This window comes from Ambystoma mexicanum, chromosome 1p (genome assembly GCF_040938575.1).
Source record: "Ambystoma mexicanum isolate Mex_15411 chromosome 1p, UKY_AmexF1_1, whole genome shotgun sequence".
Classification (NCBI taxonomy): Eukaryota; Metazoa; Chordata; class Amphibia; order Caudata; family Ambystomatidae; genus Ambystoma; species Ambystoma mexicanum.
Window position 1 is genome coordinate 1,270,661,222 of NC_090921.1, and position 25,357 is coordinate 1,270,686,578.

The following is a 25,357-nucleotide window of genomic DNA, read 5'->3' on the forward strand; positions in this document are numbered from 1 at the left end:
CCCTCCGTTAACCCCTAAACTCCGTTGGCAGTCTCTTCCCTGTGGTTATCTCGCGCGGTGTGTGCCTCTCCTGGTTTTGTTTGGAGGTCCGTAGCCCCTCTCGAAATTCTTGTCTGTCTCATTTCTATCCCGTCAATCCCTTCTTCGCCAAAACCACCGCCCACCTTTAGCAGTGGCTAACGGTGTGTGGCCCTTAACCAACAACGGGCCCTCCAACCTCACTCCGTATCCGTTCTGGTTGGACCCCTGTCCTCCTGTATGTTCTCTGTCAGCCTGTCTGCTCTCTGTCTGTTTCTGTCAGTCCTCGCCCCACCCCCTTTCCTCCTCCTCCCTCCTCCTCCTCCTCCTCCCCCAGCCATTCCCCTCCCCTGGCTGGCTCTCCTCCCTCCCCCGCCCTCCCTGGCTGGCTGGCTGACGCTCCCCTCCCCCAGTTCACTGAAATGTATTCTGGGAAGCTGAAATAGACACATACAAGAGGCTGCAAATATGGCTGCACCATGAAAAAAAAATACAAAATACAAGCGCAATCCTGAAAAATACCATCGGCCCTTGGTCGGGCGGTGCGGGAGAGCATCGGGTGCGCCCGCCGTGTGCCCGGGGCCCCCCCAAATCTCCTTAGCCGTCGCTCTCTGGGCGGGCAGAGAAGAAAGACAATTATCGGCAGCAGAAAAGCGCAGGACGGAGGAGAAACAGCAGCCACCATTGAACGAGCAAATTAATGGATAGAAACTATACGTCCGCCGGCTTTGGGGATCCCTTGGGCGCTGGTGCAGGATGGAGCTACGAGAGGTCGGCCAAGGCCAGGTAGGCACGGCAGCCATTCTGCACGATCTATGCACAAATGCAAGCGAGATCAACTGCACGCATAACCTGATGAAAAAATAAAGTGTGATCTGCTGCTGCTGCTGCGTTGGAGGCGGGAGGGGGTGGAGGATAACGTGCAAGGAGGTAGGTGAGGTTAAAGGAAACTGCAGCCCAATTCGGGCCGAGCTGCTTTGAAACTGTTACACGGGTAGAGACACTGTATCCTGTGTCCCCCCCAAGGGAGGGGGGACCCAGAGCCAGGCCTCGCTGTGCCAGGAGCCTTTCGGGCACTCCTTCCATTTTGATTTATAGAGGGGAGGGGTAGAGATGTGTTGTGGAGCTCTGGCTAGTATCCTCTGCGTTGTCAACCCCCAGTTTGTGTAGGTTGCCTGAATGACCGAGAGCTGGTGCGTTTTGGGGGGGGGGGGGGGGGGGGGTCCGTCCTTATGTGGGGGTTATTGTTGACCCCTTTGTGTGTTTTGGCACCCCGACCCCCATTGCTGTGGACTATCTCGCAAGTAACGGCGGCTGGGGCCAATCCGGGCCTTCAACGGTCAGGGGATAGTAAAGCCAGGTGTGTTGTGTGCATATTAATTCCAGGCCCAGATGTTGGGCGAGGGGTATGCTGAGTTTGCCGGTGCCCCTCCCCCTCCTGCCTTGGTAAGCCCATCTGCGCCGTAGAGATGCATTTGTGGGTGGGGGTACTCCACCCCCACCCCCCGCCCCTTTTCTGTCTGGAGAGGGTTGCAGGGAGGGAGAGGTATCAGTAGTAAAGAAACATCTGGAAAGAGTGCATGGGTGTTTTTTCCACACTTAATATGTGACAGGTATGTGCGGGGAAACCACTGCAATAAAGAATCTGGGATGCAGTGTGCACACGCGGGCACAGCTTTTAAGTGTACGTGCCCACTCCTGGCGGAATAGTTATAACCCTTCGTGGGGGATCTACTGTTTTATACGTGGGCATTCCCTCTGAGTGGAGGTGAAGCATTATCGTCTGGCAGCCCCCCCCCCACCCCCTCACAGCCATTATCATCCCCCACCTCTACTGGGAGTTTCCTGAAGCTTGGCAAGAATGCATCGCGCGCGACCCCACAGTGAGACCCATCACTGACTCCCAATAAGTAATTAGGGGCAGGACAATAAAAGCCATCGTCTGGTGTCGGAGCTGCTGTGCCTCACACTATCAGTAATGAGTGTTTACCTGATGCAGCTACGAGATCCTAAACGTACCCCAGGCGCACAGGGTTAGTCTCCAGCAGGGACTTTACTCTCCCGTTATCCGGTGTTTTTCTTACTGTTGGGGGGGGGGGGGGGGGCGCGCGCGACCCCACCACCCCCTACCCACTGGAATCACTAAGGTTCAAATGCTTGTCGCCTGACCCACGCGCTCTTTCACGAAATGGAAAGGAGAGCAAGAGCTGGGTTGAACTTTGTGCCAGGTAGCTCAGGACACACGCAGTCTGCCCAGAGTGAGAGCCCACATCATTAAGCCACGCATAAATAGGAAGCGCCCGTCTACGCTCGGGCCATTGAATCGCTACCGCTGCGTTGCTGAAATCCGCCTCCTGTGGGCTGGACTAAACCTCCGATAAAGAAGCCACCGAGGGGCTGCACAGGCTCTGATCTCTCCCATTGCTTCCATTTGAACGAAGGAACATGGATGACGAGTACTGGACCACCGAAGCAGCATCAACGAGCCCCTGATTATTTCCAAATCACGAATACCACCAGGCCACGTCAGTAGCCTCCATCTGTTGGTCAGCGCAGTCCGTATTTGGAGGGCCAACGTCCTAGGCAGGCTAGTCTGTTTTGGGTTGACATTCAATTTGAAATTAAAAAAATATCCTTAAGAATGCCTCTGGCCAGTTGGGCGAGGGATAATGACCCACTCTGTGGTCTTTAAGTAGACTCAAGCTTTAATATTAGCCATTGACTATCCATAGAAGATGACCATTTTTTACATAGTAGATTCCAGCTATAACTTCCTTTATAATCTGACTCCGGAAACGCAAATACCACATTCAGATATAACTTAATTTGGTTTTTGAGGACTTTTGTTTGGGGCTGATTCTGAAGGTAGATTTAGTTTATTGTTGTCTTCAGTCTGCCAACACTAGTCGCGAGTGAAGCGTCTGCGTGGCGTGTGTTTGGAACGCCGCATAGATGGGATTGCGAGGCTCCTGGGGGCCAAGGCTAGGAGCGGCAGCAGTGAACAGTGGTAAGCGGGCAACTTCGGTGTCCCGCTCCCGGTGGTGAACAGGTGCTGGGGCAAAGCGTGGACCGAAGCGGTGGCTGGAAGGAGCAGAGCATTCTGTGACACGCTAAACAATCCATGGATTACACTGGTTCTTATAGCTCACAAACTGCCCAATCGCCTTGCAGTACATGCGTTCCAGCATTATAGCATAGGCCATTGGTCGGCAATAGAAAAAGTAAACGCTGGACATGATTAGGTAGGAGAGAAGACTGCTATGTTTATGTGAACATTATCATTTTAAGCCTTCAGTCGAAGGGGTGGACTCTCAACCAGTGGTTGAGGCTATTTTGAGCTTAATTTTTTAAAATTATTTAAGCTGAGTGTTAGATCTAGGAAAGACTAATCCAAGTAGGGCACTAATGTCAGTTGTAAAAAGGAAAATTGAGGAATATTGATTTTTAATATTTGTTTTCTTTTTTTTTTCCGGACATGCTTCTGCTAATCTAGTGGGTTGAATATATAAAATACACACATTGGTTCAGTGCATTCTCCATGGAAATATTAGTTGTGTAATGTAACTTGTGATGTCAATTTTGGCATAAATTGGTGCCTTTTGTATTGTGATAAATGTTAGAAATAGTGCATATTTACTGGGCTAACTTTATTGCAAATTGTGATAATCTTTAGGATTTTTCATCACAACCTTTTTTAAGACTTTCTAACTGAATATTTTTCATGGAAATGTTTTTATTAAGATTGCAGGGCAGTATTGATAAATGGATTACCCTAGTAGCTTTGCAACTAAGTTTATCATTTTATTGCCAGTGAATGTTATGGTTTATTGCCAGTGGATGTCATGGTTTTGGTAATTTACTATGGCACATCGTAATTGCACGTATCCCGCAGAACCTTACAGTAAGTAGCTTTTGGCTGCAGGTCGTGTGTCACGCATTTTTGCGATCCACCCAGTGCAAGGCCTGCCCCAAGGCTATGCTACGTGCACCGTTCTGCTGCATCAAACATGGTACATAACTATTTCTCACGGGCATGTAGCACTCTCGTACAGAAACATATACTCGCAACGTTTGGCTGTGGACCGTGTGTGCTGTGCATGCAAGTGCTACAGCCCGGGCATCCCCACCTGTTGTAGTTTGTGTAGTAATTGGACACATACATATGACCCTCATCCCACAATACGTATAGGATTGTCTGTTGGTATACACATCATTTGTCCTTTGAACACAGTGTTTATACCGCCTATTTATAAGCTGCACCAAAACAGTCTCTAAAACCTTGTTTGATGCATGTGTGTAGAGGGGCTGCAACTAATAGCATACTGTATTTAGTAGTCAAACACGTCTTTGGCTGAAGAGGAATTCTTGTTTTTCATAACATTTGCACCAAATTTAATGACTGTGCTTTACAAAAGTAATTAAAATCAATCTCTAGCATTTCTTTATTTGTTGTACTTTGTTTAGCGCACTTGTGATTTTGTTTTAAAGCCACAATGACAATTTAAGGCAGCAGTTGAATTTCTAAAATGGCAATTTCAGAATCTTAATTATTTTGTTTACACTTGAATCTGCTTTTGAAAAACACAAGCTATAACTATTCTACTTTTTTAATAATAAAAGTACGTAGTCTAAGTTGAATATCCATATTTTGGCTGAACCTTAAGCAAACACCTATTATAAATTACTATGTACTCCTCATATTAACTAAGGAGTTCATAAACTGCATTTGGGAGCTGGTGGGCCTGTGGGGGAGTGCACATTGGAGGCCGTGATTGGTCTATGAAGCTTATAGTGCACTTGGGACATGTGTGGGGACTGTGGCATCGGATAGAGCTGGGAACTGTCGCTCTGGTATGGGGAGGCAGCTCTGCTGGTACTGAGGTGTGGAGACCGGGGCATTGGAGGACTTCATTTACAGGTGGGGCTGGTGCTGGCACCCAGGCTCTGATGGGTGGGAGGCAAGGAGAACCTGCTCAGACCCACCCTTGAAATCTTTCACAGACACAAGTTGAACAATCCAGGGTATAGCTACATATTTATTAGCAGAATACTACATATAAGAAACTTCCCATGACTGCCCAAAGGGGCGACAGAGAGTTCAATGTTGCAGCTATAAAAAGACAAAAGAGGGCTGGGGTGCAGACACTTTGGCAGGATCTTAGTATGGTACAAGGACAAAATAGCAGATGTACACACCCCACAAAAGAAGGGTCCGCCACATATTTGGATCAAAATATCTAGAGATTTATGAAAAATGCAATCTACCTCTGTGCAGTGTACAAGCCCCCTGTCCCCCCCCCCCCAGGACTCGGTTTACTTTCACTCGGATTATATTATTATGATTCAATCAAAACGTGTTCTGTTTTTAAAGACTGGGGAAAATAAACCTCCACTGGGACATGACTGAACATACAGGGTCTGACCTCAACTTTATCTCAAACAAGAGAATACATATTTTCATGGCCTACACCCAACCAGAATAGCCCAGTAACACAGAGAAATAGCCACAACACCACTAACTCAAAGAGCAAGAAGGTATTACATCTGCCAAGTGTGTAGATCTGCAAATAGATACCTTTGGACAGCTAGGCTTGTCAGTTTTGAGGAATTCAACCATCCGCATAGTGGGTGTGGACTCGCCTGGGCTCCTTTGACATTTGTAAGTAAATGGATGATGATGATAGACCTGCCTCAAAAAATGTGTAGGGCTAATCCACATGCATTTTCCTATGTGCACACCACAACAAACGCATAGACCCATGTACTCTGGCACAGACACAGCCTACAGATCCAGTCCACCCCTGTCATATTTAGTTGGAATATTAGAGGAGAGGAAAGCATAGTGTCATCTCAGGGATGGGGAGAAAAGCTTCCCCTTGCCATGGACAGTTTAACTGACAAGGACTCCATGGAACAGCCCTGCTCCTTTGCTAGCCGTGCAGCTAGTGCCAGCACCAATAAAGGGTACTTCAAACAGTCCCCCATTGGGCCTGTCTGCAGAGGAGATAAGCCAGGAAACCCAACACACCTTTCATATGTAACTGTGTCAATCTGAAGCCAGTGCCTGCCTCTTAGTATGAAATGACATTTCTGAGTCTGTTGTTGCAGTGTAATACCCCCGCTAGGGGGACCCCGTTCACAAGCTACACAAACGTGGTTTGCTAAGGCCAGAGAGTCTGGTCTCTCAGCATCTTCTTAACGCACGGGGAGAACCATTAACCAGATAAGACTCTTTGAACACAGCAGACAGGAAGGTGGGTGGGTCCTAGTATCACAGGGGATTGGGCTCAGAACCCTTTCTGTTGAGAGAAGGGTTCAGCCATATTGGTTCTGGGGCACCCCTTGTTCCTGTGGGACCCCCTTACTTTTTCCTGTTGCGAAGTACTCTGGATGACCTCACATATACAGAAAATTGTTGATAGGGACCCCAGGATTGGTTCACTAAGGTAAGCTCAGCCTACACCAATCATTGTGGCCCACCTTGCTTAGAGATGACTGGAGCTCCTCTTTTAGGCAGATAATCTGAAAACCTCACTTGGAAGCATGAAGAAGAACTCCTCCTTGGAGCCTGGCTGAAGGTACAGTCTGCCTTACAGCTTCCGCCGGTGAAGGAAGGCCAGGAACATCCAAAGATGGAAGCAAGATCCATCCCCTTATCTTCTCCCACGGAACAGAGGGAGAAAAGCATTCAGAAGGCCCTCCAGCCGCTTCAGAACTGGTACCCTGCCAGCACACAGTATGCCCTGCTAGGCTCTGCAGCAAGCTCCAAGGCCAGACAGTGCCAGAAGTTCATTAAACCTGAAACAAGGGACCGGGCAGCTGCCTGCAACACACTCCCTAGCTCTGGGCCGTCCATTAAGGGGGGGGAGAATTGCAACGACAAGCACCTGCCGCCGTCTGACTTACAGGACATTCTCGAGCCAGTTGAGTTCCTCGATCTGCAATGCTGACCGCCATCAAGCTTCGAACTACTGTGTCAAGCTGCAGTCACCGAAGGAATCTGAGATGTCTCGACCACCGCTCCAGAACCGCTTATCAGCACAGAAACAACGGTTCCTGACCCAGAGTCGCTGTGAAGGACAGCCTGCAGCCGTTCGCTAAGCTTTGCTTGGTGAACTGTCTTGTTGCCTGATACCCGCCGCTAACTCCCGTTTTTGAACTTGCTCGCAGATGCCTGAAAAGCACCCTGCAGCCGACTCAACACTGCTAAGCACCAAGAACTACTACAGCAAGAGGTGAGGTACATTGTGGTTCTGTTCCCCTGTTCCTTCCCTGAAGGCCCCTAAAGACATTTTAAGACCCTTTCTTCCCATTTGCTGAGACCAAGAAGCCTTTAAAAACCTATTGTGGTTATTTACCATACCAACACCCTCCTGTCAGTATCCAGAGTGCATCCCCTTTGCTTCTTAGAAACTGTCTGTTCTCTGCATTCCTTTACAGGGTGGGTTGTATTTAGTAGTGTTATTGGCTTTCCTGTTGGTATCATAATAAAATAGATATTTGTATACAACTTTGACTGGACACTCCTTAATAGTTGTGTTTTTGCTGGTTTGCAAATAACCAATGATCCATGACCTATAGAGTAGATAAGCCTGCCATTCCGTCCATGTTACCAAAATTGGACATGGAGGTTTATAATTTCAATTGTATGCTTGTTTTAATCCAATCTGTTCGCATCCATTCTGGTGTATTAGAGATGTGGGGATGATTGATGGTTTAGAAAATGATATCCACCCATGGACCACTGGTACCCCGGAATTTGATTTGTCACATCAGTAGTGTAATCAGTCCTGCTTTCACTGACTTAGAGTACTACAATATCAATGGTTTAATTGCCGGAGAGCGGTCTCCGCTCTCAGACCATTGTCAACTATTGTTGTACATTAAAACAGCCCTGAACAACCAAACTAAAACTGCCTTTCCAAAAAAAGGTAATTTATGGCGCCCCCCCCCCCACCCCCTAGACGGCCATATTTTGCGCTGATAGAAGAGAGTAAAGGCAAATTAATTTCTTCTCATTTCAGCGAATTAAGAAACGTAACCAGAACCATCCTCAATAAAACCCCCAGCACATACAAACCACACCATTCATTTTATCATTTGCTTATCACCTTTCATCATAATTATGCCCTCAATGCGCTTGTTGTTTGAACTCCCTCAGAGGGACCGAAGTCCACATTTTGGAGATGCTATTATGCGTGTGTGCATTTCAGCCTTTAAAGTTATGTGAGGGTAGCCAAGACCCTGTTAGTCACCCATGTCTGAATGGCATGTGGCTGGACACAGCAGAGCTAAACTATGAACTAAACAGGGTGGATTGTGTTTAAGGAGGTGGAGAATGATGTGGGAAGCCACAGTTTGAATTTGTTGTTAAAGGTAGCTTTATTCTTACGGCAGAAGTGTTGTGCAATGCTGTTTGTGTTTATATGTGAGTGCAGGGTGTGTGTGTAATGAGCCTGTGCTTTTCGCTAATTTACGAAGGTGCAGTGTGTGTTTGTGTGTGAGGGGAGAAATGGCTTAGCTGTACAAACAACAATGTTTACATCCTGGGTAACGCCTATGTACAAAGAGCAGTGCTACGTATCGCCTAGATTCTAAAGGAGAGCAGCGCCTGAAATGCTTAGTTCACACTAGATGTGAACAAAATGAGGAGAACGTCTAGATATAACAGGGGAACGGGGCCCAAAATGCATAGACAGACATTGAGTGATTGATTTTAGAAAACACCTTGTGTGATATATGGCTGCCATACATAATTAGGCCAAAAAGTAGAATAGGCTACACCAAGCCACTAGACCAAATGCAAAATATGGCCACCCCATATTCTGCATACACTGTCGGGTGGTAAGTAAGTCTGGTCCTCCCCGGATTATTTTATTAAGTAATAACCCTGCCCCGAAAACATATGTGAAACGCAATGATCAACTAGTTCTGTGGTTTTGTAAAAGGACTGTAAAAACTTGAAACGGAGCATTAGAAACCTGCCTAACCTAAAACACCAGGACCCAGTGAACATCTTTAAATATCGCTGCATTCTCAGAAGTATACATTGACAAAAATGGAATACATGACAAGCAAACTGGCTCAGATAGATGCTGCAATCAACAGCAACTCCTACTGGGAACTGTGGGGAAAACCTAAAACCAATAAGATACATGATATCGTTATCAATAAAGGTCAAATAATGACAGGCTACTTGCCAACCTTCACAAAGGACTCCCCACTGAAAACTTCCCAGAGGGTCAGAAAAATGTCCTTACCACATTAAATCTACTAGAGGGAATTATTAAAGGCCTGCAACACCCCATAGACCAACGTGTGACTGAGGAATTAAAAGAAGACATTCAAAAACTAAAAGCAAAGAATTCCAGTGACCAAGATAAAATACTTAATGAAATGCTCAAGCATTGCTTGTACCAAATTCAAATACCGCCCGTGAAACTATTATCATTCTAAACTCTGGACACTTCTCAGACATTTTGGGCCTGATTTTACAATTTTTTTTCAATGTCTTTCCCACGTTATATCATATCGGTGTACATCTGGCCCTTCTGAAGGGCTCATTGCTGTCATTCATGAAGGTGGTGGGTGACGCCATGGACCCAAACGTCTACAGCGCCATCTGACTAAACGGTAACCTCAGCAAACTGTTCTGCTGCCTCAGGATCAAACTCCTGAATCAAACAATTCTAAACTTCTATGCAGCAGTAACATTTCAAATAAGCCAGATTGGGTAGGAATCCTAATGCCGAGCCACAAACCATATCTTCACCTTGCAGTTTCCGACCAGCAAATCTGTAAAAAAACGAAAATGGGGGGGGGAAATATTTCCTTGCTTGATAGATTTCTGAAATGTGTTTGATTCAATTTGACTCTCAGAACTAGACCTTCAATTACTGCAGTGCGGGAGGAGGGGGGGCCATTTTGTTGTTATAAAATCCACGTGCAGCTCAGTCACCTGCAAGATGAAGATTAACAACTTGCCAACCGGGTCCTCTAAACAGGACTGTGGCGTGAGACGAGTGCAACTTCAGCCCCAACCCTTTTTATTCTCTATATCATTGACCTCTATACGTTGCTACAGGCAGGATTAATACAAATATCCAAATACGACATCAAGGGGCTGATTCATGGAATTTGTGCGCCGAAAAACGGGGATTTGTGCGCCATTCTGCCCGCAAATCCCCATTTGTTAAACGGGGATTTACGGGCAGAATGGCGCACAAATCCCTGTTTTCCGGCGCACAAATTCCATGATTCGGCCCCTAACTCTGTGTCTTTTGACAATATGAATAAATGAACATTCAAACACATTTTAAATTGCAATTGTTTATATGTGTGTATATATATAATTAGACAAAAGTTATAGTGTGCATCTCATGTGGAAATGAGATTTGCAGCGCGTTACGTACTAGCACCTCATGTCACAGAAGTAGCTCCAGTTTAGCGGGTGGTGTTGGGTACCCAGATGTTTCTTTAAGTTGCTTCTCATAACCTCTTTATTTCGATCCCTGTAGAGGAATTCTAGGCTTGCGACAGGATGGGTCAGAGATAGGCCTGTTCTATGCAGATGACCTGGTTATACTGGCATCCACCAAGGAAGGACTCCAAAATAATCTAAATTTCTCCAAGAATAGCGCAAGACTTGGGCACTGGAGGTGAACCTAAAAAAGACTAAAATCGTGGTATTCTAGAACCGCTACAAGTTCCAACTATTCCTTAATGGCACAGAATTTGAGCATGATACAATCTACACTTAATTAGGTCTGAAAATAATTGCATCTGGAAGTTTTTATAAACTGGCAAAAAAATGACTCCATGAAAAAGCTTTCCATGCATTATATGCAATCCATCAAGAAGCAACTGGCATACTTTGTGTGTGTATATAGAAACTGCCCAAATCATGGGTCAATTCAACAGCACCTCTCTATATGTTGGTGCCGTATCAATAGCAGTGATCTCAACTCCTTCCAGTACCAGGCACTGCAAGTGCAAACAGTAAATACTGTGAAACAAGCCCTTGACCAATACATTGCAAAGAATTGTGCTTGTTTGAATAGAAAAACATAGGAGGAAAAATTGGCTAGAGGCTTAGCAGGCCACAAAGAAACAATACACAATGTACCGGAGAGCAGCATTGGATGTCAGACATAGCTAGACCACTGGGGCAAACGTTGTAACTTGCACATTTACTATAATTTTGGTAACAAACCTGAAGCATAGTTAAATGCGCACCAAATATAGACTGACTGACCACAAGCTGGAAACAGATTGTCCGACACAGTTCAAACAAAAAGCATAGGGAGGAAATAATCTGTCAACAATGTCCCTGAGGGCAAGTAGAAATTGGGACATTTTCTCCTGCATACAAGGACATCAGGACGCTTATTTTCCCATGTATTTGCGAGAATAAGGAAGTCTTTGCAAGTAAAACTGGACGAGACCAGCTCTGCTTCATCCTCAGGCAGCAGGGGGAACAGCAAAACGCGTTGATGCATGCCACCAATGAAGACAACATGCATGCAGAAAGAAAATGTTATTAAAAGAAGTGTAAAACCAAAATGATCTCTACTGAAGAGAATGATGTAGCATTTATGTATCCCATGCATATACTTTGGCAATGTTTGTTTAACCCGTCCTGTCAATAAAATGCCTTGTATTGGATGTATTGCCTCTGGGTCCTGAACGCAGGATAGGGTGACTGGTGACCTGATAGAGGGGAGTAGAGCAATGGATTCCTAATTTGGAGGGGTGGCACATCAGAAAGCGCTTGGGCCCTGATGAGGAAGTAGGGGAGTACACGTGGCGATCGATATGTTGAAATGCTGCAAGTGTTTCACACAATCTAGTGAAGGGTGTAAACGTGTCTGGTGCTTTGGGCCGGGAACACTACAGTGTTATGCAGAGACAACCTTTGCACAGTTCAGAAATGGAGAACAGATTTGCTGATAGCTGGGTATCTGCTATTGAATTATGCAGGGTCCGTTTTTAGTAACTCACAGCAGGGAGTTATTGCATGGTACATGGTCCCAAGGCCAGTGTGAAAGTGAAAATGTGACCACAAAACGCACCTGGCTCTGACATTTGACATGGTGCCAAAACATGGCAAGTTTACTCCAGGGCTAGCTTTTCTTGTGGTCTAAGAAATGTATGTAAGAGTTAGAATGTTGTTGTTGACATTGCAAGACCTTTTCAGAAGCGCTCTAAGTATCAGTCTCAGTTTGAGATTGGAATTTTGGCTTAAATGCACATACCAACTAACAGACAGTCAATGTATCTCAATTCTGCACTTGCTCAGTCAGGACTTATTTTTGGGCGACATTCCTGAGAAACATCGTGACAAATCGTTTTTTGCTTTCTTGCTGCTCAAAAACATCTTGGCATGAATTGAAAATAAAATTGCTCTTCTCTTCTCCCACCCATTTAAGTTGCCTCTCCTCCCCCAACCAATGTCTGGGGCGCTTGGAACTAATTGATGCAGGTTGGTCAAGAGGGGCAAATATTACATAGCAACAAATCAAAGTGCTGTTTTAATGTAACTGGATTATTACTGCCTTAACTGGAGAGTGGTAACTGGCATCTCCCTAAAATCTTATTAGTATTTTTTTTTTAATTTTCTGCGTGTGTTCTATAGCTATATCACAGATATTGTTGTTGTTGGGGGGATAGTTAAGGGGAAAGCATAAACCAATGAAATTCGGCAGCTGTTGGAAGTGAGACAACCTTAATTCTGAGTGCACGCCTCTCAACTCCCTGTGTCATTTCTGATGTCCTTGTGGACGGCATTTATGGTATCGTCTCTTTTTGTGCTCCTAGGCTGAGCGACTGGTGGGGTTGTCATTACTTCCAATGCTGCCCACTTCCATGGGTTTTGTTGCGAGAAATGCTTTCACCTTAACTGACTCTTAACTGAAGTTTTTCTCAATGAATTTCGTTTTGTTGTGCTTGTAAGCAAGACAACGCATAGCAACACAGGTTCTAATTCCCGGTTTCGTGCTTAGAAGCAGGCTTCCGGTATTAAGCGTGTTATGAAAGAACAATTCTAATGATAATTTTGGCCATAAGTGGCAAAGAGTGGATCACCTTTAGAAATTACTTTGACCAAAGAAGGAATATTACCATTAGTGCAGCACGTCCGCTAGAATGGAGTATGCAACTTTGTGGAATGGCAGTCAGCATGTAAGAATTTAGCATTTTTATTCATCATTTGTAGAACAAACTTGCACAGTTACTTTTTGGCCATAAGTGAGCAGATGAAGGCAATTTTATTGTACTCGCATGCAGAGTGGAAGTGACTCAGCAGTTCATGAAAGAATGTGGCCTTTGACGTGGCATAGGGACAAGACTAATTTGCACATGTATGATCTCCTTAGCTAATGACACATCAGAGCAAAACACATTTGAATGGAGTGCTCCGTGGGTGAATTCTGCAGTTTGGCAGAATTAGCTGAAGTGTTTCCAACCATAACTTTTAGCTTTTCGTGGCTGGAAAACACTAGATTTTAACACCACCACAATTTGAGGTGGTACTGCTAGGACCCCAGGTGCTTCACCACAAGGATGAGGATCAAGTGCCTCATACCTACGTTTGCGGCTCCTGGGATCAACATGGGGGGGCGGGGGATCTTGGCCAAAATCTGCATTTTGGACAGTTTTGACTTATCAGTGTGCATCCAAGAGTGACCATCTCCTTGGCACTGGGCCAAAGGACCTTTCTAAGTTAACTAATGTTACCCATTCAATACTAGAACGAACGGCAGAGAGGATCAGGAAGAAGTTGGATCCGAATTGTGTGATTAAAATACCTCTGCTGCCTTTGTGGCTAGGTCTGGCCTGTATAAATATATTTTAGTAATCAAACGGCAGGCCTCTTCTACGAGTGACACCTGAACCAAGTATTGATCAGGTTTACTACAGAACCTGCCCATATCGTGATGATGTTCAATACTACAAAGGGAGTTCTAGGACATTAGTTAGGGGTGACCTGGATAAACCGCCTATACACGATACAACACTATTACCCCCACCCATCTTGAGGTCAGTGAATTAAAATCAATTTTACTCAATGCAGCATTCTCTGAAATTCCAGATTCTATCAGTAATTGCACGAAAACCTTTAAAAAAGTCTTGCTTTTCACATTGCACAACACGACTTTATTAACATGCGCCAACAAATTACTTGGATAGTTTTGACACGTTCTCAGTAATTTGCATCTTGACTGCCCCTTTCTTTATGTGGGCTTATCGACTTTTGTAACAACCATTCGTTCATGTTTTTCAACAATATTTCAACATCATTCATTTGATGTTCCGTAGCTTCCTGGTTCCCTTAGCCTTCTTTACATGGACACTGGTTAATCCTCCAACCCATTAAAAAGATGCTGATCCGTTCAGCAGGTTGAGCGCCCCAGCCGAGCAAGATAGGATTGATAGTTCCATCTGCAACTTGCCTGGTGCATGAACACCTACTGACTCTTGCTGTTTTTGTGGGGAATGTTTGCAATGGCATGGTCAGTATTTCCTTTACCTGGAGACATGAATTTTCCAAAGACTTCACCAGGTAACGCAGGCTAGAAAGAAGATTGGTCTTTCTGGGTCTAAAAGCCACTACTAGCAGATGGAATAATTGAGAGAGAACACAGTGATGGAACTACCACAGACGAGTGACTGGTTCTTTTAACATTTTACAGGGAAAATGGCAAACATGACTGAGCAAAATTTGCTGAAGGGCACCACTTTGTGATTTGCTCTACCATCAATGGAGTGTGTGCAGTTGTTCACTGTGGTGGCAGAGGGAAGGGAGAGCAGAAGATATGTCAGCAATATCTTTGACAATGATGTTCCTCTCTAGAGACAGCTCGCCAAGTGATGTAAAAACCTTGGGCAGGGACTGTTTCACCGTTTTTAAACCATTCTTTCTACTAGCAGCTTGTTCCGGGGTTTTCTTTGCTGGTTTGAACAAGCAAGGTGGCACAGATATTGCAAAATCTATTAGAGCGAGGTCGCCTGAGAATAAGTTACGAGCAGTTATGTGCATATGTTAGTTGGTGCTTGTAAAGCTTGGCTTTCCAAATTAATGAGAACCATCTTGGCTCCTTGTTCTTTGATAACATTTTCAGGGGTTTGTGTGAAGAACGCATTGGAAACCTTCTTATACTGGCAGTCGCTCAACTTTCCATTTTAAGTGCAAAAAGCAAAACCTCATTTTTAAGGTTGGTTGCCTTTGTAAAATTATCTCCACCAAAAACCCATAAGAACATTCCATGCTAAGAGGCTCACTTTGAGCTTGGCCTGAGGTTTTTCAGGTGAAATGGTGTTGCCTGGAAAATCTTTGCAGCCACATATTTCATGTCTTGCCACATTCATGCCTCGCTACGTGGAGGGTTAATATACGGAGGCGCTAACTCTGCATCTGTGCAGTAGCATTCCATGCCGCGAGGCGCGGGTATTTTGAGTCTCTGGACACTAATCACTTTCGAGAATTGTGCCTTCTTTTGCTGCACCTGTTAAAAAAGCTTGGGTGCCATCATTGCAGATTCTGTGCATGGAAACCTGGGATTCTGAACATGCATAAAGAAAATCACTCCTTTATTTCTGGTGAGCCAGGAGATTGCTAAGAATGGATTTAGAAGAGCCTGTTTGCTATTAACGATCTCGGTCTGGTTCTTCACCATGGGCTTAACGGTTGGGTCAGAAAGAGCCTGTGTGATGCAAGATCCACTTGCTAAAATGATCAAGTATGTTAAGGCATTGTCAACGTTGAGGTCACATGAACACACTAGCCCCGGAATAAAGTACCACCACTAGCGCATCCTTGCACAAAGGTACAATATTCCTGACCTGCAAAAAAGCATAATAATCCCACTTCTTAAAAACTGGAAGGCATGCTTCCAAATGATCTGTCCGACATCCTTTCTCAAACCTCTCAATCGAAGCCCAAATCTTAGACAGGGATGTCGCTAATAAACTGCAGTAATAAAATGAGGGCAGGACTCTAGTGGGCAATTTTGCAGTGGGGTTTTGGACTGGCGAGAAGGACTGAGAACAGAGCGGTGGGCCACAATTCGATAAATCTTTGTGTTTTTGGACGAGGAACCCAGACTAGAGCTACTGTAAATTTCAGCCACATAAAACACAGAAGATCTTACTCGCATCATTGGTGAAATATACCGGGTCTCTTTTCTAGAGGGCATCCCACTTACACGTGGATTATTTGATTTACATAAAAATGTAAAATAAAATGTAAATAACTTGTGGAATGTGTCTATGTACTATATTTTAGTATTTTTGTTTTTGTTTTTTACCGTTGGCAATCATGTATATAGAATAGAAATCCCTTTTATTTCATGACAGAGCACATACTAGCTATCTGGAGACTAAGCCTTCCTGCAAGCTGCTACTTACGACTGGCTGACAGTTAAGGGTAGGGAGATCTGCTTCCTGACTGCCACTATGCCTTGGCACAGACAATGCATCACCCCATGCGTCCTCTGACCTGGCGACGTGGAGGGCTGGAGATAACTCGACATATATCTGCAGCACATTAGTGTGGGGCAGGTTCTGACATACACAGGCCTTGGTCATTCAGGAATAAGCGACATGTTTGCTAATGAAACGTAGCAACTGTGCAGTGGAAATCTGACCAGAGTGCCCTTGGCTGATTGTGTAACAAAATTGAGCTTTCAGAACCAGATATTGTACCTAATCCTAACAATACTCCATGCTCTCCATACGGTACTTCTACTCTGTTTTAATAAGGATCTAGAGATGGGATGTGTGAAGTGTTCCCTTTCCAGAACAGAGTGGAGCATCATGGTGTGCATGTCTGGTGGAACCTCCATGAAGAACCTTTGATGGTGAAATGTTTTCTCTCCGATTGTAGAGTTAATTGTTGTGCACGTTATGTATGCTTATGATACAATTATTTTGCTTCATAAGAATACGTTTGGAGAAGCAGTCCGATTAATGGAAACCTGACCCACGGAGATTTCTGTCGTCCAACCCGTATTCAGATTATTAATAACAAGACCCACGGAGTGATTTCTGTCCACCAACCCGTATTCAGATTATTAATAACAAGACCCACGGAGTGATTTCTGTCCACCAACCCATATTCAGATTATTAATAACAAGACCCACGGAGTGATTTCTGTCCACCAACCCGTATTCAGATTATTAATAACAAGACCCACGGAGTGATTTCTGTCCACCAACCCGTATTCAGATTATTACCAACAAGACCCACGGAGTGACTTCTGTCCACCAACCCGTATTCAGATTATTACCAACAAGGCTGGGCTTTAGTTGTAGAAAGACCTCTGCTGCTTGTGCCCAGCTGTATCGGGTAATGGAATTAAAGTATCTAGGCTTTCGAAATTTGTCATACATTTAAGTGGCAGTGCAGTCCTATACTGCCCAAGCAGTCTATTAGTGCTCTGCAGACTCATGGCACACTTGAAGACTCCTTATTTTGCAGCCGATTTGCCGGATAGAAGTAATATGTACATGTGAATTCTTGCATAGAAAAATGCTTAGAACATGATTGTGTGTTTATTCAGCACCTACGGCCAGAAGCATGCAAACGCTGTTGTTCAGAAATGTGTAATCCACCCTGTGAAAGACTTAGTTATAAAGAATAGTTTTAAGTGTCTTTCTAAAAACGAGTAAAATCTTTTATGGAGATGCATGCATACGTTTTGTGAAGCAAAAAGGCAGGTGGTTTGGCTCCATATTGGAAAGAGTTTCTCTTAGTTCTTGGTCTAACCTGAATAAACCTGCAGTTCTTTCGATGTTAAGATCGAAAAGCTATGCTCACACAGATATGTTGTGGGAAATTGTTTCAAATTGACTTCATCAGAATTTATTGGCTAATCTTGTTTTATTTGATGCTAAAAAGCATTGATTGGTACATCGCGAAAATTAATTTGTTAACTTGATTGCTTCAGAAGTCGGCCACATTTTCTCTCATCTTAATAGAAAATATTTATTTCTTAGGTTTCAGCAGACCATATTACAGTTTCCTGTAGAGCTCCTGTCACTGGTACCCAAGTCAACACAATTCTCTGGTCCATCCATTTACCACTATTTATTATGTTTCCAGTTCTATACTTTTTTACTATGATGCTTAGTCTTCTAATATTGTAATCCGTCTTCCAGATTCAACTGTCCTATTTTTGTATAGTTTTGTAAAGCAATCAAGCCGTTTGTGAAAACATTGCAGGCTTTGATGGTGAACCAACGTAGCGAGGTGAAGACTAATTGCTTTGATTGAGCAACTTGTACCAGAAATTAATTTGCCTGTCTCAGGTTGAACAGCGTTTAAGGCAAGGAGACCTATTTCGTCAATACCTCTGTGTACAAACCAGTACCTGGAGTGGAACACTACCAAAGGGACCACAGATTGTAGCTCATTGCCTGAGACGACGTCTTAAATGTTTTTCTGAAGTCAAAGTTGATGTAAACCACTTTTGCCATGTTTGTATACTGATCGAGCTGATATTTGCTGTTCACCACAAAACCCAATGATGATACATTGCGTTCTGTCATAGGGGATATGCCCACTGCCGTGAGTTTCTGGGCATTATATTTTAAGTTGTGGAGGTGTTTGGCTATCCCACATTCCAGTAGGTGAGTGTTGCCCTTCTTAATTGAAACTTTAATATACAGTTGAGCAATGTTTAAATATTTCTCTGCAATCATTACTGTCTAGGCGTGCATCCTCTGTAAACCCCTTCCCTACCCCATGGGTCACAGCTACCCTGTCTTACTTGAGACAAACCAAGCACACACAGGATCATTAAAATTGTAAGATGTGACCAATGAAGAAAATGCATAAAACGTGGGAGGTAACCCTACGAACACACAAAAGTATCTAACCGCTGCAGTCGCTCTACATTGTGTGTGTGTGTGTTCGTGTGTGTGTTCGTGTGTTCTCCACCTCTGCTCTTTCTGGCTGTCCCAGATCATTCCTAAATTCGCAATCTTGTTGGTGTATCTACTGGGAAGATCAGACCGAGTGGGATGAAGAGGGCCTCTTCGAGGATCTTTCAGGAGATGGCAATGGCCATAATCTCACACTCTGATGGTAAACAAACTGGTTCAATACTCTTGTCACCCGCCTCCTCACCTGTAGACACGTCGTCGGATGATCCTTCAATAGATAATTCTCTCCAGGTGGAGTCGGGCTTTCTTTTGTGGTTCTTAGGTAGGGCTCGTCTGGAGGCCACCTTGCCTTATAGCTATTTGCCCGGCAGTGGGACCACCCCCACAATCGGGGGGGAAAAGCCTTTGCAGAAAAGCCCTGAATGAGAAGGATTGTCCGGATGATGTAGAAGTTCTGGGCTCCAGAAGACACTAATTGAGGACCGAGGAATTTCCGTGCTCTTTGTGCAGATGACTAAGGAAACTACATATCCCAACATGCACTGGAAATGTAGAAGTTCTGGCACAAAAGATTCACTAGCCAAAGGGTACCAGAAACCAGCTGAAATGGGTCAGTGAGGCAAGTAAAGGATAAGTGCTCAGAGAAACTGGAACACTCTACTAATAGAAGGAAAGGACACTGTAAACCGGAATGCAGTTTACCCAAAGCGAACCGGAAAGGACAAGCGTTCTGTGCAGCCTGAAGTGTCAGGTGGAAGGAGTAACGCTAGACCGCGGCACCAATGTGGTCACCGGAGCACAGCCTACACGGAGACCGCTCATGAAGGAACGCGGAAGGCAGAAAACTCTGCGTGAAGCGGGAAAAGGGACAAAAGGAAGGAGGAACAAAGTGGGAAAACAAAGGGGAGGGAGGCAGGGACACAGCAGAAGGACAGGACGGAACACTCGAACAGCGTGTAAACCCGAAGAAAACGCAGGGTTGCAACGCATCGAGTGATCCTTCCGACGCATGCTTATACGTATCACACTCAAGGCAGAAACACTGGAATGCTGCATGTGCTTTCACCAAAGTGAAACGGCTCAACGCTTCCTCCATTGATTCCATCATTTCCATGGACGGTGAATCATGACACATAATGGCATATTCTCTGTTTTTAGGCTGATTCGGAAGGAGCTTATTATTTCTGAGCCGGAGTTTGATCTTGGAAAGGCAGACCTTTAGGAGAGGAAAGTTCCCCCAAGGGCTAGAAACCCTAAAGAACATTTTTGTGAATAAATCATTCAAAAACTTTAATTACAAATAAAAATTGTAATGTTGATGCAAATCCTGTCCTTCCAGTTGGAGGACTGACTCTGTGCTGCAGACCTTCGGGGTACCCAATTATACATCCTGATGTGAAAACCTCATCAGAAGTACCAACATTTTGCAGCCAATGTTTGAGAGGGCGAGCAGAGAAGATGCCAGGTTTGTATTGAACTATGCCTGTCCAGGCATCACAACTCCTGGCTGCATTGTGGCTACTCGAGATGCAAATGGATATATATATATATCCCCTCTGAAGGGATTGGTTATAAGGAATCTAGGCCTTGTCTGCAGAAGGTGATGCCCTCATGTTTAATGAAGGCTTCTTAGTTCGGTAAAGTCTATGAACCCCCACAAAAGGGGCCATTTATATTGGTAAATCAAAGATGCAGTGATCGCAAAGGTTGTTCACCTCCTCACAAATATTCTTGTTCAGTATCAGCCTCGTGTTTTCAGGCTTGCTTGTCTAATGCAGCTTGATAATGTCTGGCATCTCTGGGCTCTCCTGGCCTTATGGTTCCAGCTGGTTCAGTAAAAATGCAACATTATCTTATGCAGCACAGGAATTAAAAAAAAAGCTGTCTCTCTCTGCTGTTTTGCCATAGCCTTATAGTTCTACACAACCGGCCTTTTCATTGGTTGCAAACATCAGCATCTCTGTAGCTCCCCATGTCAGATCATCCAGGCCACTCTAATGTGGTCCAACGCATTTTGGATTTCAGATATTCTGGATCTGTTAGTTTGGTTCTTACTTTCTTTTCACCAAGGTCTTCATTGTTAAAAGAGAGACCATGTTCTATGTCATTGAACTATAATGAGAAATTATTCTATCAGCGCAGCTGCTTGCAAATCATGTCCCACACACCATGGATAGTGTAAATAGCCCAAATTCCATTACTGGGTATTTGCTAAGTAAATATGCGTGCTTTCCTGTAGCTTTGATCACGTTTTTTTTCCCTATGTTTTATCTTCATAGTACTGGTGCCAGGTTGAATTGTACTTGCAGTTGCTGTATACATGAATTCAGACATGGAAAGATTTCCTCTTTCAAAGAGACATTAAAATGGCTACTTCCCCTGTAGCACAGAATTGTGTGACCTCACCCGCTTAAATCTGTATTTCAAAATCCATAGCAATGGTAGCCAGGTTCTTTTTTGTTGATTACAACTGTTCAGGGAATTAGTCAAATGTAGTTTTTCTTTGAAGATCTGTGTACTGTATTCCAAAAGGTTTTGGTATTTTTTTGGGACTCTGCATCAGAACATAGTCGTGATCGCTTTTGTTTTTTCCTTTGAGCAGACTTATTTGGAGTTTTCTTTCAACTTACCTGTAATGTGCAGTATAAAAGGGATCAACATCTGAATGCTGGTTACAAAAGGCCAATGCTGTGGGTTCCAGAACAGAGGAAGTATTCTGCAGGTTTAGCTTTTTGCAATCATACTCCAATTATACTCATGTAAATTTAAGAAAGATATGATAATATCGCAAGTATTTCTGGAGTGAGTAATTCTGAAAAGCAGCATAAAACGTTTTAAGACCTATAACAAAAGAATTGTCCCTTGGAACAAATGCTGATTTACATTTTCTGTTTGTGTTTTCCCCTTCGAATTCTCTCTCTAAACTATTTTACTTTGGATATTTTATTGAGTGAACAGATAGAAGAATATTACTTTACCCTGAAGAAGCTCATTTCAGTGTTATTATGCATTTCCACACAATGAGTGACACATGTATAGGCTGTGATTTTGCTAGGCTGAGATTTGTTAGAAAATTGATATTTGAGCTGCATATCTTTGGAAAGGTAGGCACAATTACCAGAACTTTGGCATTAACTTGGATGATCTGGTTCTTGGATTGTAAACAAAGGAAGTAACTTATTCTAGGGAAGGAGCCTGAATCACAGTTGATGGTATGTGTTCTTAAATCTGTGAATGTGGAATACATAATGCGTAATTGAATTATGTTTGCTCACACAATGTCATTAGAAATTTCTTTTCTTTGGATTCATATTTTTGTCAAAATAGAAGATAACCACACATGTTCTGGTTTATACAAGTGCAGCATTAGAACATATAGTTCTAATAAGTATAGGCACGCAACATTCCCAATTTATAAGCACCTATCTGTAATGGATGAGTATTGTGTTTAAGCCTGATTTCGTGACAGAACCTCTTCAACTCGCTTATAACATCACAGAAAACCTCAGGGACCCAGTAGCAACATCCTCGGGACAGTTTTGCATGCCTACACAATCACACTCGACAAGTGGCAATTCAAAAGAGTCCTTTGGGTTCAGAATAATGTGCAGTTCACCATGCTCATCCCAACCGAGAAGGTTGCCTCCCTTCCAGGAGACCTACAACTTGTTGTTCACCTTCCGTTTCTTAAAACCAATTTCTGGCAAGAAAATCTCACAATGTCAATGGGAAATTGTCCATATACATTAACATTAAAGGAATGGTTCGCCCAAAATTTTTTATTGCCCAAAAAGATGGGCAATAATAAAACAAATATACTCGCACTTTTTTTTTTTTTTAAGTTCCTATGTAAAATTTTGAGCAATTCAAGCTCAAAAATTGGAAAAGCAAGCACATGGGTGCATCCGTTTTGTGAAATGGATGTCCGCCTGTGCTGGCTTTTGCTTTTGCGGCACTAAGGAAGGAAAAGCCAGCCAGCTGTAGTAAACAATAGCTACCAATGGGTGGCTTTTCCTTCATTGGTGCCGGGACTCGGAGGACACGGACTGGAGACTACAGGCAGAAAAGCTGCAGCTGAATCTCGGTAAGTGATATTTAAAAAAAAAAAAATAAAAAAATAAAAAAAAAAAAAATAATAAGCACTAGCTGTGTTTTTTTTTTTTTCTAAGTTTTCCGGGCTGGAGGAGCCCGGAAAACTTAGAACTGAAACCGCAGCTTATTTATGTTTACGGTCGCTTTTGAAGTGACCGCAAACATAAATACAACGTTAATGTGTTGGAAAACGCTGCGGTTTTCTTTCTAAGTTTCTGAGGCTCCTCCGAGCCGGAGGAGCCTGAGAAACTTAGAAAGAAAAACCGCAGCATTTTCAAACACAACCGCTTTGTGTTTCTGCCTGCCGTGGCTATCACTTTGGGTCTCCGGTGCTCCAGCACCGGAGACCCAAATTGAAAGCCAAGGCAGGCAGAAACACAACGCGTTTGTGTTTACATGCCGCTGTGTTTCTGCCTACAGCTGATTTCCCATTTGGGGCTCTCAGTCTCCCCAAGGGGGTCCGAGAGCCCCAAATGGGAAAGCAGATTTAGGCAGAAACACAACGCGGTTGTGTTTTCAAAACGCTGCGGTTTTTCTTTCTTAGTTTCTCAGGCTCAGAGGAGCCTGAGAAACTTGGAAAGAAAAACCGCAGCGTTTTCAAACACAATAACGTTGTATTTATGTTTGCGGTAGCTTCAAAAGCTACCGCAAACATAAATACAACGTTTTTAAAGCTGCGGTTTTATTTCTAAGTTTTCCAGGCTCCTCCAGCCCGGAAAACTTAGAAAAAAAAAACGCAGCTAGTGCTTATTTTCTATTAAAAATTAAATGGCACTTACCGAGATTCAGCTGCAGCTTTTCTGCCTGTAGTCTCCGGTTCGCATCCTCCGAGTCCCCGCACCAATGAAGGAAAAGCCACCCAGTGGTAACTTTTGTTTACTACAGCTGGCTGGCTTTTCCTTCATTAGTGCCGCAAAAGCCAGCACAGGCGGGCATCCATTTCACAAAATGGATGCGCCCATGTGCTTGCTTTTTCCAATTTTTGAGCTTGAATTGCTCAAAATTTTATATAGGAACTTAAAAAAAAAAAAAGTGCGAGCATATTTGTTTTATTATTGACCATTCCTTTAATATCCGACTCGTTAAAAGAAGCATACACTGGTGAAAATGCTTCCCACCCAAATGTTTTGGTTGACTTGTAGTCCACACCCGAGTCAACCAACAAAGAAACAGTGACACTAATGCACAATTTAGCATAGGGCATCCTACTACGGGGTCTTTGCTGCACTTCATTAAGAAGGAGTGCGATGTCTTGGTGAAATCATTCAACATGGAATTTCACCTGCGGAGTGGACGCTGCAAATTCTGATATGCTTCTCGTATTCCTTTTCAACACCTAGCAAGTCAGTTGGTACAAACAGAAACAAGACCTGAGTAGCCTCTTAAATTGGCACAGTGAGCTTGGCATAGTGAGCTGGAGTATTGCACCAACAGCATCTGTGTTGTATCTCCGTCCTTCCTCCTGGTACATCTCTGTAAGGTGTACCCAACTTAACCTTCGAATTGAGCATTGCAGAAACCTTCCTCCCTTGTTGAACTTGGAATGTCCTCCCCCCCCCCCCCTGGGTGTGTTTGCTTTAACGTTTCTGGTTTCCTTTCTCTTCTTTTATCCTTGGTGATAATATCCACACATACTTCATAGTGAACCACTCTCTTGGCCTGGGCAACTACCTCATCCAGTAGGGGATTGTTTTCAATCAAATGTCCTCGCGTATATGGTTGTCCCTCAGAAATCGGTCTCGGATCATGATCCGTTCTGAAGTCACGAGTCCCCATTTGCCCTCCTATGCTGTGATGAAGTCCTCCACACACTCTCCTTTTTCATCACAAAGCCCAAGCTAGTAACGTTCGAGTACCAGATGACCTTGATACTATGGAGATGTAACTTGCAAGTGCATTATTCATACACACTTCGCTCCAGGTCTCCCTTCTTTGTGCCCTCATTCTTGAGCTGTGGCGGATGCACTTTCCTTCCCTCAGCTCCCAGGAAATGATGCAGTAACTTTTTCTTCCATTTAGCACCATATGATACTTCATATAAAGCAAATATGTAAGATTGGCAACCATTCTTGCAATACGCCAATTTCTCTTGAAGTTCTCCAGGAGAGGAGAGGAGAGGGGAGGAGAGGGGAGGGAAAAGGTTGGTCCTGGTATGCTTTGAGAAGGCCTCACAATTTGTTCTTGCCTCTAGCCATTTGCTAGTAATTATTGACTTTTGGCAAGTAGGAAATGATTTACTATATGTGCATAATTCAGGGGGCAGGTGACTTTTTATGTTTGCCTAGTAGCTTGCAACATGAAATGTTTACTGCTACTTTGAGAGTTCATGTTGCTGATATATATGATTATTGCAAGATTGGCATTG

The 25,357-nt window shown here is 43.9% G+C and overlaps 1 protein-coding gene across 1 annotated transcript in view; it reads left to right on the forward strand.

The window, feature by feature from the left end:
* Positions 1 to 421: 421 nt before the first annotated feature.
* The window catches only part of PRR12 (proline rich 12), an 886,666-nt gene continuing 861,730 nt past the window's right edge, over positions 422 to 25,357 (forward strand). The window contains exon 1 of the mRNA XM_069605180.1: positions 422 to 804. Within this exon, the coding sequence (XP_069461281.1) occupies positions 719 to 804 (86 nt within the window). The 5' untranslated portion in view covers positions 422 to 718. The remainder of the gene's footprint in view (positions 805 to 25,357) is intronic.